The 14,271-nt window shown below is 44.4% G+C and overlaps 1 protein-coding gene across 11 annotated transcripts in view; it reads left to right on the top strand.

The window, feature by feature from the left end:
* Positions 1 to 14,271, top strand: part of ESYT2 (extended synaptotagmin 2) — a 102,405-nt gene that overhangs the window by 62,119 nt on the left and 26,015 nt on the right. For all 11 annotated transcript variants that reach the window (XR_010159092.1, XR_010159093.1, XM_016958521.4 and 8 more), the window contains exons 8-13: positions 1,829 to 1,949; positions 4,728 to 4,904; positions 6,422 to 6,504; positions 8,046 to 8,094; positions 9,443 to 9,532; positions 10,007 to 10,102. Coding sequence is in view for 9 of the 11 variants with exons in the window: in XM_016958521.4 (XP_016814010.3) it covers positions 1,829 to 1,949; positions 4,728 to 4,904; positions 6,422 to 6,504; positions 8,046 to 8,094; positions 9,443 to 9,532; positions 10,007 to 10,102 (616 nt within the window). In the remaining 2 variants the exon portion in view is untranslated. The remainder of the gene's footprint in view (positions 1 to 1,828; positions 1,950 to 4,727; positions 4,905 to 6,421; positions 6,505 to 8,045; positions 8,095 to 9,442; positions 9,533 to 10,006; positions 10,103 to 14,271) is intronic.

Below are 14,271 nucleotides of genomic sequence, written 5' to 3'. Positions count from 1 at the left end.
GTGGAAACAAAATACGGGTGATGAGTAGTCTTGGTTCCGAAGGACACACAGGGAAATAGTGACTCCCAAGAAAGTAACCACTTCAATAGACGCTTCTGTGGAGACCTAGGGGAGCAGCATCCACATCCACAGTTCGGGGACATGCGGGGTGTAGTGGGGTGAGGAGGCGCAGTGAGGGGAGCCCCGCCAGGGAGCTCGGTCAGAGCTGCTGTGGCCTCCGAGGCCAGGAGTCTGTGTGTGAGAAAGGTGGGTGGGTCCTGCCTCTGCGTGGTGAACACACAGCCAGTGTCTGCTGGCTGAAGCCCTCCGAATCTCTGTGGAAGTATTAACTGTCTGAATAACTGACCTGTTCATAAGTAGAGTAGTGTTACATATGGTTTTTCTTTCGGGGATTTAAAAAATTTTTTTCCCATATTAAACTGAAAAGTCCTTGAGGTGCTGGGTCATCACACGTGGATACTGTCTTGCAGTGGGTGCTTGGGCATTATTTGTTGAACGCTGATGATTATCACTGTCTCAGAATTTATTTGTAATTATGTATGTTAATAATTTTAGCATCTAAAACATTACTGGCGAGAAGCAAAGTACTTTCGCAACTTCACAGTTCAGGTAAAGGTGTTATACAGCAATGAAACTTAGGTTTATAAATGTGTTTAAAAGTGCTGCCACATATGCATTATTTAATTCTCACGTTTACCCTAAAGAATAGGACATACATATGTTTGTTTGTTTAAATAGAGATGAGGGGTCTCGCTCTGTGTTGCCCAGGCTAGTCTCTAGCTCCTGGGCTCAAACAGTCCTCCCACGTTAGCCTCCCCAAAGTGTAGGGATTACTGGCGTGAGGCACCATGCCCGGCCAAAAAAGATATATTAAAAGTACATCTTTGACCAGGCATGGTGGCTTACGCCTATAATCCCAGCACTTCGGGAGGCCAAGGTGGGTAGGTCACCTGAGGTCAAGAGTTCGAGACCAGCCTCGCCAACATGGTGAATCCTGTCTCTACTAAAAATACAATGTTAGCCAGGCGTAGTGGTGCGCGCCTGTAATCCCAGCTACTTCGGAGGCTGAGGCAGGAGAATTGCTTAAACCCAGGAGCTGGAGGTTGCAGTGAGCTGAGATCATGCCGTTGTACTCCAGCCTGGGCAACAAGAGCAAAACTCTGTCTCATTAAAAAAGCAAGTATATTTTTTCCTTTAGCCTAAGCAATTTTATTCACTTAGTTTGCTGTGCAGTGATGTATAGTATTTCAAAGATTATCAACGTGTCCAATACTCAAAGTGTTGGATAATGGATAAGAGAGAACACAGTAAGTTCTCCTTCAGTGTTGACTGGTGTACAACAACGGAGAAATGGGATGTGTATATGAACATGAATGGGCCAATGAATGTTATTCTCTGTACTTATATGTATGTTTGAAATAGTTTATGTTAAAAAAGTCAATGAGGTGTATTTTAGTAAATAAGTATAAAATCTATGATGAAGTAGGAATACATTAAATGTTATTTAGGAAATTATGAAGTGTATTAGGTTGGTGCAAAAGTATTTGCAGTTTTTGCCATTTTAATTGCAAAAACCACGTTACTTGTGCAATAACTAGAATTTTACCTTGTATTCTATAAATAAATTCTGTATCATAGTCACCATAGTGGTATCACAGCTAAAGAATTGAAATGCGGGTTGTAAATATTGCACTGGAGGAATGAGATAACTCCTACTCTGTAAATAAATGGGACTTACATCATATTCATGGTAAGTCTGTTGTCAAAGGTGAGAGAAGCATTCACATGTCTGATAGTCCGTTTGCTCTTTTTGTCTCCCAACTAACAGTGGTTTATCAGATACTATCATTTTGGATATAATATCAAACTATCTGGTGCTTCCCAATCGAATCACCGTTCCACTTGTCAGTGAAGTTCAAATAGCTCAGTTGCGGTTTCCTGTACCAAAGGTAAGCGTGTCCCGGCATCCATTCACATTTAAAAACGTCTTGGAGACCTGCCTGCCTGCGGGTGTGGCATTGGGTGCTGTGACTCTTTGTCTCTCCCCAGCAGCCAGCTTGCCACACGGTTCTTGATGCATTGACTATTGGTTGTCCGTCACTTTCCTTAAGAGACTTGACTGATGTGCGCTGATCCTAAAGCTTGTCATGGAGACCGCAGGATGATTCTCACCCCATAGCTGTGTTCCTCAGAGGGGCCGATAGGGATTTAAATCTGCAGGGGTACATGGCACAGACATCTTAGTTACCTCAGAAAGCACATACTGCATTTGTTTTTATTAAAATGGACAGCCCTCAGCAACAGGCACCAGTTTTCCTGGCAGTCATGATGAGAGCTTCATGTAATAATTTGTGTATTTTCTCTCAGATGTTAGAATTCCGTTGCCTCTGAAGCCATTTAATGAGTAACCTGGTAGAAGAAGCACTTATACAACAGCTGACCTGGATAAAATGGAAAGAACAAAACTAGATTTTTGTCGCAGCTCTTGAGTTTAGCTGTAGCTTTGCTTTTATGGGTATATTACTTGGTGTGGCTGGGCCACAGTTTTGTCATCTGTAAAATGGGACAGCACCCAGCACACAGAGCTGGTTGCAGATACTGATGTCACCTTCATTTGAGCAAACTAAATAACTGCAAAGTAGTCAAGAACATGAGATTCCTTCTGCTGACTATGGAAGGGGTGGGTGGAGTGAAGGATCTCTCATGGCTAAGGAGCTTTTCAGTCACTCAGGTGTTGGATCCCATGTCTGTTTAGTCTGTCTGGACTTTGGACTCCAGAAGCCAGTGAGCATTACCACCGTGGTGGTGTCTGTAGTAAGCAGTGCACACCACATTATTTATATTTACTGAAACAGGATGTGGTAAGTTGGTCCTGTTTCAGTGGATATATTGTTTTTATTTTTGTTCGCTGAAGTAGAAGTAGATCACTTTCTCCTCTGGTTTAATTAGATCTAAATAATGGTGCGCAAATTAACAGACATGCAGAGGTATCCTTATATTTTTTAAGAGTAACAATATGCCAGTAAATTTGGTGCTCAAATTGGTTATATCGCTGGCATTCAACAGCTTTAATGTGATGCTGTATATTAGAAAAGAATGTCTTTTTTCCTTAACTTCTGACTCTCACCTCTGGAAATGCAGGAATCCCTTTACTTGTAGAAATCCTCTGCACCTAAGCCTCTTATGCTCTGAGTACAGGTGAGCACCTGAGCCTGGATCTGGCTGCCCTCAGCTGCATGGGCTTAACAGCCGGTGCTGTCAATAGATGTGGCCAGATTATCTCAACTTTAGACATGTGAAAATATAAACAAGAGCTGCTTCGAGTTTTCCAAGTGTGTTCCTCTGTGGGGGGACATGTATTCCTGTGCTGATTGAATGAGGAATATCACTCTGTAAATTTTTTTTTTTTTTTTTTGAGATGGAGTCTCGCTCTGTCGCCCAGGCTGGAGTGCAGTAGCACAATCTCGGCTCACTGCAAGCTCCGCCTCCCAAATTCACACCATTCTTCCACCTCAGCCGCCACCACACCCGGCTAATTTTTGTTTTTTAGTAGAGATGGGGTTTCACTGTGTTAGCCAGGATGGTCTCGATCTCTTGACCTCATGATCCGCCCACCTCGGCCTCCCAAAGTGCTGGTATTACAGGCATGAGTCACCGCGCCTGGCCATCACTCTGTAATTTTAAAAAAGGATGTGTGGGGGCAGAATGCTTCCTACCAAAAGGTGACTTGAGCATCTTTGTTTGCCTTGGAAGAAATGAGTGAATTTTTTTTTATTTTATCAATAAAACAATATTTTCGGGAAAGGACTATATTTGGTTTTTTTGTTCATTTATTTATTTATTTTGAGACAGGGTCTTGCTCTGTCGCTCAGGCTGGAGTGCAGTGGCGCCATCTCAGCTCACTGCAAGCTCTGCCTCCTGGGTTCAAGGGATTCTCACACCCCAGCCTTCTGAGTAACTGGGACTACGGACATGCGCCACCATGCCTGGCTAAATTTTTTGTAATTTTAGTAGAGATGGGGTTTTGCCATGTTGGCCAGGCTGGTCTTGAACTCCTGGCCTCAAGTGATCTACCCACCTCGGTCTTCCAAAGTGCTGGGATTACAGGCATGAGCCACCGCGCCTGGCCAAGACTATGTTTAAAGTCTATGAATAATACATATTTCAAAGTTGCAGTTTTCTCCTCTCTAAAATAAGTTTAATGACAGGATTGCATAGAATTATTCTGAAAATGGAACAGCATAGTTACTACATGTCTAATGCTTAGTGACAGGTCTGATACAACCTCTCATGTTATTACTCACTGTAGCACCAGGATCTAGTACAGCTTGGTGGCCTGTGTCACCAGCCTCCTTGAGATAAGCACGGTACTGTGCTGGGTCCCCTGCACTCGGCGTCCCTCTGCCAGGAGCGCGCTCTGGGGCTGCGTGGGGCTGTCTGTCCTCGTGTCTCTGTGGAGGGGTTGTCCCTCCAGAAGCCCATCTGTTCTCCTCTGAGCCAGCCTCACCTGGGCACTGCTGCCTTGCCCTGCTCTTGTTTGTCTCAGCACCTGCTTCTCCTGTACACACTTGCCTTTCCCCGCTGCTGGGATGTACTCGGCACCGGAAGAGGGTCTTTATTCCCTCGGCACTCCCAATTCTCGAGACGGGGTCAGGTGCGTAGCTATCTTCCATGCCGGTTAAACAAGCCAGCCAAGGGTCTAAACTTCAGTTTGTTCTTCTTTTCAGGGTGTTCTAAGGATACATTTTATTGAAGCTCAGGATCTTCAGGGGAAAGACACTTACCTTAAGGGACTTGTCAAGGGAAAGTCAGACCCCTATGGAATCATTAGAGTTGGCAACCAAATCTTCCAAAGCAGAGTCATCAAGGAGAACCTCAGTCCAAAGTGGAATGAAGTCTATGAGGTGGGGTGTCGTGTCTGCTGTGTTGCTGGGGTGGTGGGCTGAGCCCTGAGCGGGATGGCCAAGCTCTCATTCCAGCACAGTCACGTGGGAGTGTGGCTCATTTAGGCCATCATTTAAATGTTCCTTGTTTAATTTCCCATCTTTAAAAAGTGTCGTACCTTCTCTCCTTACTACACAACATTCTTGTCATGCCAACAGGTAATGTGTTAAACCTTAATTACATAATGCTATCATACTGAATGATCAGCAAAATATTTTTCATAATGTGAGTAGCTTGTCTTTCTAAGTATAAAATGTTACATGTGGTTATTAATGCAGTAAACACAAAAATGAGGTGAGTTATATACCTCCTTGCGAGCTTTTTCTAAAATTAGGACATCTTCACATGTCAATGAATAGAGATCTACGTGATTTTTAATAACCATTCCATCGAATAGACGCCTTCATCTGTTTACCCAGGGAGGCCTAGGCTATTCAGGTCAGCATTACAAACAGTGCTGTACAAGTAGAATGTGAGTGTCTCTTCACTCAGCCAAGTTTTCCCCAGATAAAGCTCTTTAAAGTGAAATTGCTGGATCAAAAGTTACACATTTTTAAAGGACTGAAATATCTTTGTAGAATTACCCTTCAGGACAGTCGTGTGATTTATACTCCACCAGTTTTTAAAGGACTGACGTATCTGTAGAATTACCCTTCAGAACAGTCGTATGGTTTATACTTCACCATACGACTCCTCTCCCCCACTCCTTTGTGAGTCTGGTCTCTTGCCAGTTTCTTACCCTGAGTGGTGCTAAGCAGATAACTCGTGGTTATTCCAAGATAGCATCTGAGTGGAGCCACTTCAGGACTAGAGGGATGTGTCCTGGATCTTTGGTCTGTCTCATGCCTTGCACCAAGCTTGTGGGTGACGTACCATGACCTTGTTGGAGTGATTGAACTTGATCTATTGAGACGCAATCCAGGATCCCTAGAAACAAGCACGGTAGACTATTACTGTGTGGCAGGTGTTTCAGTGACCTCCCGTCATCAAGAGGTGTGTGTGACTCGACAATAAAAAAATAAGTGTTCTAAAAGAATTTACCGGCTGGGTGCGGTGGCTCACACCGGTAATCCCAATGCTTTGGGAGGCCAAGGTGGGTAGATCATTTAAGGTCAGGAGTTTGAGACCAGCCTTGCCAACATGGTGAAACCCTGTCTCTACTAAAAATACAGAAATTAGCCGGGCATAGTGGCGCATGCCTGTAATCCCAGCTACTCGGGAGGCTGAGGCAGGAGAATCGCTTGAACCCAGGAGGCGGAGGTTGCAGTGAGCCAAGATTGCACCACTGCACTCCAACCTGGGAGACAGAGCGAGACTCCATCTCCAAAAATAAATAAATAAATAAATAAATAAATAAAAAGGATTTACCACCAGAGAAAATTACCTGGTCATATTTACTACAATCATCATATCATCATACTCAGTGTATGACTATATTAGTAAAAATGCACTTAACTACTAACCATTGATGTTTTAGGCTTTAGTGTATGAACATCCTGGACAAGAATTAGAGATTGAGCTCTTTGATGAAGACCCAGACAAGGATGACTTTTTAGGAAGGTAAATAAAGCCCATTGTGGTTATTGGAGGAGGGCATGGGGTCAGTCTTTTTGTTTAATAATCAAAAATATGTTTTAAAATACATTTGTATACTTGTTGTCTATTCATTAAATGGTTCTTAGATATAACAATTGTTTCACCTTGGATTTCTTAAAACATTTTTATTCCTAAAAGTTTCACATTTAAGAGAAGTGAGTCTTCTAGATCTGTGCTGTCTATTACAGCAGCCACTAGCCTTAAGTTAATTAAAGTTAAATAAATTAAAAACTCTATCTGAGTGGCACTCTCTTTGTTTACAAGGCTTAAAGCTACATGCAGAACCTGCCGCCGTACTGAGTTCTAGTGGACAGTTCTATTCCAGATTGCAAAAATGGGTTTTTTAAGTTTTTTGAGTTGCTGGATTAATTTTTGTCAGGATATAGTAATTCACATTGGGAAAATAAATACTGATTTGTTCACTTCAATTGAACAACTAGTATAGCTTTAAAAATAAACTTTTAAAATGGTTATTGTTTGACCACCGTTTGTTAATATCAATTATTTCTGATTAATTTAACCTAATTAAGTTATTTGACTGAATTAAATTGTGGCAAAAAAGATGTAGGGATAGAATACATTGGAGAGGTTCATACCTCATCAAGAATGGCCCTTGCACGTTGTGGCCTGACTTGAGAGTTCATGAGACTTCCCAGGTCAACTAGGAACAATTGAGAGATTTTAAGCCAGACAGGGATAGATCAGGTGCTCATTCTAGGAAAATCACTGTGTGGATTGGATTGTCGGGGGCTGAGCTTAGAGACTGGCAGACCAAATAGGAGAGTGTGTCATAGACCAGGACAGAGAGAAGGCGGTGTAGACATAGATTGTGGGGGGCAGAAGAGGCTACAAGAAGAAGTGGGAGTATAATCATCCCATCTAGTTGTATCTGGCGTCTGGGGGTGGTGCCAATCTTGGAAGTACGGGAGGTTTAGGGGAACGGGAATGGGCCTCCTCTCAGATGCACCGAGTGAGGGCGTCCATCGGGCTCGATGCAGCATGGGTCTAGAGCCTGGGAGCAAGGGTGGGGGAAGGTGAGGTTAGCGTTCACTGTGCGAGTGAGGAATCCACAGTAACGCACAACCCTACTGGAGTTGTGAGTGAACGTATAAAATAAGACGTTCTGAGAGGACATGTAAAATAAGAGGGTTGAGATGCTTTTAAACATTTTTTGATGCATATAACATTGTAGGGAAGATCAGTTGTTTTTGTTTTTGTTTTACAGCTCTAACCTCAGCTGGGCCAAACTCAGTATTCTGAGCTCACAGAAACTCCACCTCACTCTTCCTTACTCTCCTGACACTGGGGGTGAGCTGGAGGAAGCTTGTGGAAGAGTAGTCTGTTCCTTGATAAATTATTAGCGTTTTGTTGCATTTCTGGAGTGCTTGTTCATAGACAAATGCTTAAGGTTGTTTCAGGAAGAAATGTGTTTTCTATGTTTTAAAGTTGTTTCAGTAAGAAATGTGTTTCTATGTTCTAAAGTTGTCGTATTGTTATTTTTATAGTCTTATGATTGACCTCATTGAAGTTGAAAAGGAGCGCCTTTTAGATGAAGTAAGTTTCCCTGGAGTGTGGGTCTATTTACAATTGTTGACTGAGTCCCTGCCCTGTGCCAGAGGAGCCACGAACCACCCCTTCACCATCACACAGTGCCGGAATCCTAATTAGTATGGCATGAACAACATTTACTTCACGTATACTAAGAATTTAGGCCTTTTAGAAATACCAAATGAAAAATAAATTTAAGAGTCCATTCAGGTGCGTGTTGAGTCCCTACCATATGCTGGGAATCCTTATGGATATGAAGCATAAACTGACGTTATTGCAGACAAATATGCGATCCCCTGCAGAAGTAAGGGCAGGGCTGTGCGAGATGCCCCCTAGTGATGGAGATTTTCAGGTGGTTGGAGGGAATGGTGGAGAAGGCACAGTGCGGCCAGTGAGGCATCTCACGTGAGAGATGCCTGTAGAGACAGTGGGAACTCATGGCAAGGAGACTCGACTTCCACCATTTTATTGCTATCAGAATAAAAAGTATCAAAAAGGAAACATTTGTGGTGGCTTCTAAAAGAAGGGTAAGATTTAGATAAATGAAGCAAAATTAAACAAAAGTGTTGAATTCTGCTGCTTTCGTAATCACACATTTCCTTCCCTTGAGTGTTCAGCATTCATTGGCTGTGACATCTCGTTTTCCAGGGTGTGCCAGGTACTGGATGGACAGTCCTGCCCATGGCTTCTATCATTTAGCATTTGAGGAGCATCTTTGATTAATTATTTTGTGACTTTTAAGCTGATACAACTGTATACTATTTTATTAGTATAGAGTGATGAATTAGAACAAACAGATTAAATCGTTTGATACTGAAATTCAGTATTTGGAATCAATGTTGTATTACCTCTTACCCTGTACATTCCATTAAAGGCCATTTGGTGGAGCATGCTTGCCTACGCCTGTGGTCCCAGCTGCTGGGGAGGCTGAGGCAGGAGGATCGCTTGAGCCCAGCCTGGGCAACACAGCAAGACCCCTATCTCAAAAAAAAGAAGTCTATTCATAGAAGACTTTACTGTCTCTAGGTAGTGCTAGAAAACGTTTGAATTCTTATGTGTAAAGTAGGAATGATACTAGTACTTGCTTAGGGTTTCTGTCGGGGTCACGGGGTTGGTATGTGTAAAGCACTTAGAATGGTCGCTCACCCCTGTTGCTGCCATCGCCTCCAAACGTGAGGTCACTGGCATCCGCAGAGCATAGAGCTGGATATGGTGAGGCTCAGCCTTCGCGTTACTGAGAACTGTTGATGCCTCGTGGTTAGTGAGCAGCATGGAACATTTGTAGAGACTGGGTTTAATTTGGATTTTTGATTCAGAAGAACTTTTGCTGAACGTAAACATTTTTTCTCTTCAGTGGTTCACTCTGGACGAGGTTCCCAAGGGGAAGCTACACTTGAGACTGGAGTGGCTCACTTTAATGCCAAATGCGTCAAACCTTGATAAGGTGCTGTGAAGCATGTGCTCTTGAAAACTACCTAACCAACTACTCCTCATAACTAAGCTTGGTCTCTCAGCTGTGTTGCTACTTGATTTTCTAACAATTATAGCAGTAATTTTCATTATTGTGTAATAAGTCACTACAGTAGCATCAGGGATAAATTAAAGATAATGGAGTTTTAAAAATGAAATTTATAGGTCCTTCATACCTGTTTTATCAGATCTTCAGTTTTGAGCTTGTTAAAGTGCAGGGATTTGTAGAGCCAGAAATCACCTGAGTGCTTCATTTAATTGACTTATATATGGAATAGTAGTCTTGTTATTTAAAAGGCATTTATTGTTTTAGTTCTGTCTCTATTGCATGTATTGGATGTTTCTCACCTTTCTTATTTTTAGCGTAATCAACATGATACAATCAGATAGAAATAGTATCTAATCCTGTGGAAACATGGCTGCTAAGGGCTTTTTCCTTTCCTTTTAGGTGCTAACAGACATCAAAGCTGACAAAGACCAAGCCAACGATGGTCTTTCTTCTGCATTGCTGATCTTGTACTTGGATTCAGCAAGGAACCTTCCGGTAGGTAACACAGTGGTAACACCTGTGGGTGCGTATTTCCTAGCAGCTGCTCTTGCTTGTAACCACTGCTTTGTGCAGCACTCTGCATCACCTGTTCTCTTCTTGTTGTGTTTTCACTTCACGTCCAAGTGCAAGAGAGTGGCAGTGGAGAGGGAGAAGTTAGTGTTTGCTCTGGGAGTGCATACATTTCTATTTACACATTTAGCTGGATTTGTGCAGTACATAGGAAAAGAAGATGAATAGTGGTTAGGAGAAGAGGTTAACTCTCTAGAAAATCACTACGTATTAACACTTAGTTGCCTTAGGATGAAAATTGTCTCTCTTTGGAATGGGAATAAAATTAAGCAGCTCTGATTACAAAATGCAGATTCCTCATGGCTGTCGCAGGGCCCTGCGTGAGCTGCTGGGCCTTGGTGATCCGTGGGGCATCAGATGGCAGAATGGTACTGCTGCACAAGCGAGCTGGCCTCTGGGTGCCTGGGATGTTTCTCGCAGAACAAAAGGAAGCCATGTCTCGGAATGACCTACTGCCATATACAAGACACTCTGTGCCTAGAGGCATATATTTTTGTTTGTATCAGAATTGTTCATTCGTAGAGAGAAAATGTAAAATGTTGTTTTATAGGTAATAACCATAACCATAGAAAAGGAAGATCTTACTAATTCAATCTTGCGAGGCATAGTGTGCTCTCCCATCATCCTACCTTAAACCCTGCTAGTGAGGATAGTGGTGTGGTCCTTAGTCATGTCATCTTGTTTGATGATTTTAGAGTGCCCATACACTTGCTGACTAGGCACTCAGTGTTTATTTCATCGTGTCCACAGCCGCTTTTGTTGGAAGAAAGACTGCTGCCACCCGGTGCAGAAGTTTCTTTCCTCCCCAAGTTGTTCATTGCATAATTCCTCCTCCACAGTAAATACTCATCCACCCAAGTGCATTTGTACATAAATCGTCTTCCGTGTCTTTTCTCCCTTTGTCAGTGTTTACCAGGGAGATAGACAAGAAGGCAAAGAAGCGTTTTAACTCACTTCTCGACACACATCCTGGACCTCAGTTATCGGCCTCTCGATCCCCTGTAGTCTTGCCTTGCCGTGGTCAGACTACGCTTCATAGTTCACGATATGCACACCCTTGGCTTCCTCCAGCACCTTCCACATTCTGAGAACTGTGCATTTCCTTGAGCTTTGCACAGAAATGAAGTAAATACTTGTGCACCGGTGCATTTTATTTAAAGTTATCTACAATTAAGATATGATTGATCACTTATATTTCATACTGGGAGGATGTGATTGTACTCTTTGTTGTATGTAATTGTATATAATTGCACTGTTTATTTCAATGAAGCTTTCTTGACCGATTTTAACTTCTTAAAAGAATTCTTACATTTCTCTTAAAGTATTTACCTTAGTCTTTGATCAGTCTTCCAGTCTAAAGTCTGTGACTTTACCCGTTACAATTTCAATTTGGAAAAAGTAATTTCATTAAGTATTTAATCTTTCCACAGAATTTCTATACAGTAGAATTGTTTGCTTTTAGCCATGGTAATGTTTGTTGTAAAGGCTTCCATAATGCCTGATGGAAGTGAATTTGTTTTCTATTTTAGGGTAGAGAGAATAGTATCAGTGAATTGACTACAAAGGGTTAGGCCTCTTTAGAACTGTGTGTGTTGTCACATTAAATTGAAATTTGAATAATGTCACATAAGCAAAAAAAAAAAAACAAAAACCCAGAGAGAATGTATTGATCTTCTGTTAAAAGGGCACTTTGTGCATGGAATGTGCTGTGGCCATCAGAAGCAAAGGACCTTTGCAGAGCCGCGGGGTGCCCGGCGCGGGATTAAGGGGCGTCCCGCGGGCTCTGGGATCCTTTGGCGCTGGATTAAGGGGCGTCCCGCAGGCTCTAGGATCCTTTGGCGCTGGATTAAGGGGCGTCCCGCGGGCTCTAGGATCCTTTGGCGCTGGATTAAGGGGCGTCCCGCGGGCTCTGGGATCCTTTGGCGCTGGATTAAGGGGCGTCCCGCGGGCTCTGGGATCCTTTGGCGCTGGATTAAGGGGCGTCCCGCGGGCTCTGGGATCCTTTGGCCCTGGATTAAGGGGCGTCCCGCGGGCTCTGGGATCCTTTGGTGCTGGATTAAGGGGCGTCCCGCGGGCTCTGGGATCCTTTGGCGCTGGATTAAGGGGCGTCCCGCGGGCTCTGGGATCCTTTGGCTCCAGATTAAGGGGCGTCCCGCGGGCTCTGAGATCCTTTGGCTCCGGATTAAGGGGCGTCCCGCGAGCTCTGGGATCCTTTGGCTCCGGATTAAGGGGCGTCCCGCGAGCTCTGGGATCCTTTGGCGCTGGATTAAGGGGCGTCCCGCGAGCTCTGGGATCCTTTGGCGCTGGATTAAGGGGCGTCCCGCGAGCTCTGGGATCCTTTGGCGCTGGATTAAGGGGCGTCCCGCGGGCTCTGGGATCCTTTGGCGCTGGATTAAGGGGCGTCCCGCGGGCTCTGGGATCCTTTGGCGCTGGATTAAGGGGCGTCCCGCGGGCTCTGGGATCCTTTGGCGCTGGATTAAGGGGCGTCCCGCGGGCTCTGGGATCCTTTGGCCCTGGATTAAGGGGCGTCCCGCGGGCTCTGGGATCCTTTGGTGCTGGATTAAGGGGCGTCCCGCGGGCTCTGGGATCCTTTGGTGCTGGATTAAGGGGCGTCCCGCGGGCTCTGGGATCCTTTGGCTCCAGATTAAGGGGCGTCCCGCGGGCTCTGAGATCCTTTGGCTCCGGATTAAGGGGCGTCCCGCGAGCTCTGGGATCCTTTGGCTCCGGATTAAGGGGCGTCCCGCGAGCTCTGGGATCCTTTGGCCCTGGATTAAGGGGCGTCCCGCGGGCTCTGGGATCCTTTGGCGCTGGATTAAGGGGCGTCCCGCGGGCTCTGGGATCCTTTGGCGCTGGATTAAGGGGCGTCCCGCGAGCTCTGGGATTCTTTGGCCCTGCCTCTCACTGTCTGTGGTGCTCCTGGTGCTCTCATTGACCACAATCCACCGTTCTCTGCTTTCTCCCCTGGCTCCACTGCCCTAAGAGCATCTACGAGGGAAACTTTGGGTGTGGCTACTTAAAAGAGAGGCGAGCGTCGGGACTAGTGTTTTGTGAAAATACCGCCTCAGTCTATAGAGCACTATTTGTGAGTCCTCCGGGCTTCTTTCTTCCTTTGTCTGTTTGGAAACTGCCAGAATGTGGACTGGAACTTCTAACGCAGTTGGCTGGCGGTGGACTGATGTTGCATGCTTTTATTTTCTTGCATGATTTTAACTATTGTGTATTTATTTTGTGCTTGTTTTGTGAAATGTAACACTGCTGTAACATTGGAGAGCATCTGACCATGAGATGAACAACCCTGGCGAGTAGAGAAGGGGTCCTCCATTCCTCAACTGCTACTGGCTCCTTGAAAAAAACCTCTCTTGAGGAGAAATGAAGCCATAATGATTAAAATTCATTTTCTTGTGGTTCATCTCAATGTGAGATGTAAATTTTTTTGTAAAGTTTCACAAAACTGTTTTAAAATCTATCCCCTCCTTTTTTAAAATTTGAGATGGAGTTTTGCTCTTCTTGCCCAGGCTGGAGTGCAATGGCATGGTCTCGGCTCGCTGCAACCTCCACCTCCCATGTTCAAGTGATTCTCCTGCCTCAGCCTCCCGAGTAGCTGGGATTACAGGCACCCACCACCACGCCTGGCTAATTTTTGTATTTTTAGTAGAGACAGGGTTTCACCATGCTGACCAGGCTGGTCTCCAACTCCTGATCTCAGGCAATCCACCCGCCTCGGCCTCCCAAAGTGCTGGGATTACAGGTGTGAGCCACCATGCCCGGCCTATTATCCCTTCCTGATCAAACACGCAAGAGTCAGAACTAGGGCCTTCTTTGAAAACCCTGCTGTGTAATCAACTCTCAGTCATTTGGGGGATGGTCACGTGAAGATAGAAATTCACCCATTTTTTAAATAAAAATTTGCCTTCACTTACATGATTTACCCAGAGCTCCTAAGGGAGAAGAAAACTATATTAAGTTTGTGATTCACTTTCTTTTAAGACACTTAAAGACCTTCCTGGAGTGGATAATTGAGCGTGTCTTTGTTCCCATCTCATCATATGTTGCCCGTCTGGCACTGGATACCTGTGCTGTTCTCTGTGCTTGCA

This window comes from Pan troglodytes, chromosome 6 (assembly GCF_028858775.2).
Source record: "Pan troglodytes isolate AG18354 chromosome 6, NHGRI_mPanTro3-v2.0_pri, whole genome shotgun sequence".
Taxonomy (NCBI): Eukaryota; Metazoa; Chordata; class Mammalia; order Primates; family Hominidae; genus Pan; species Pan troglodytes.
This window is presented reverse-complemented; position numbering and strand designations above follow the sequence as displayed.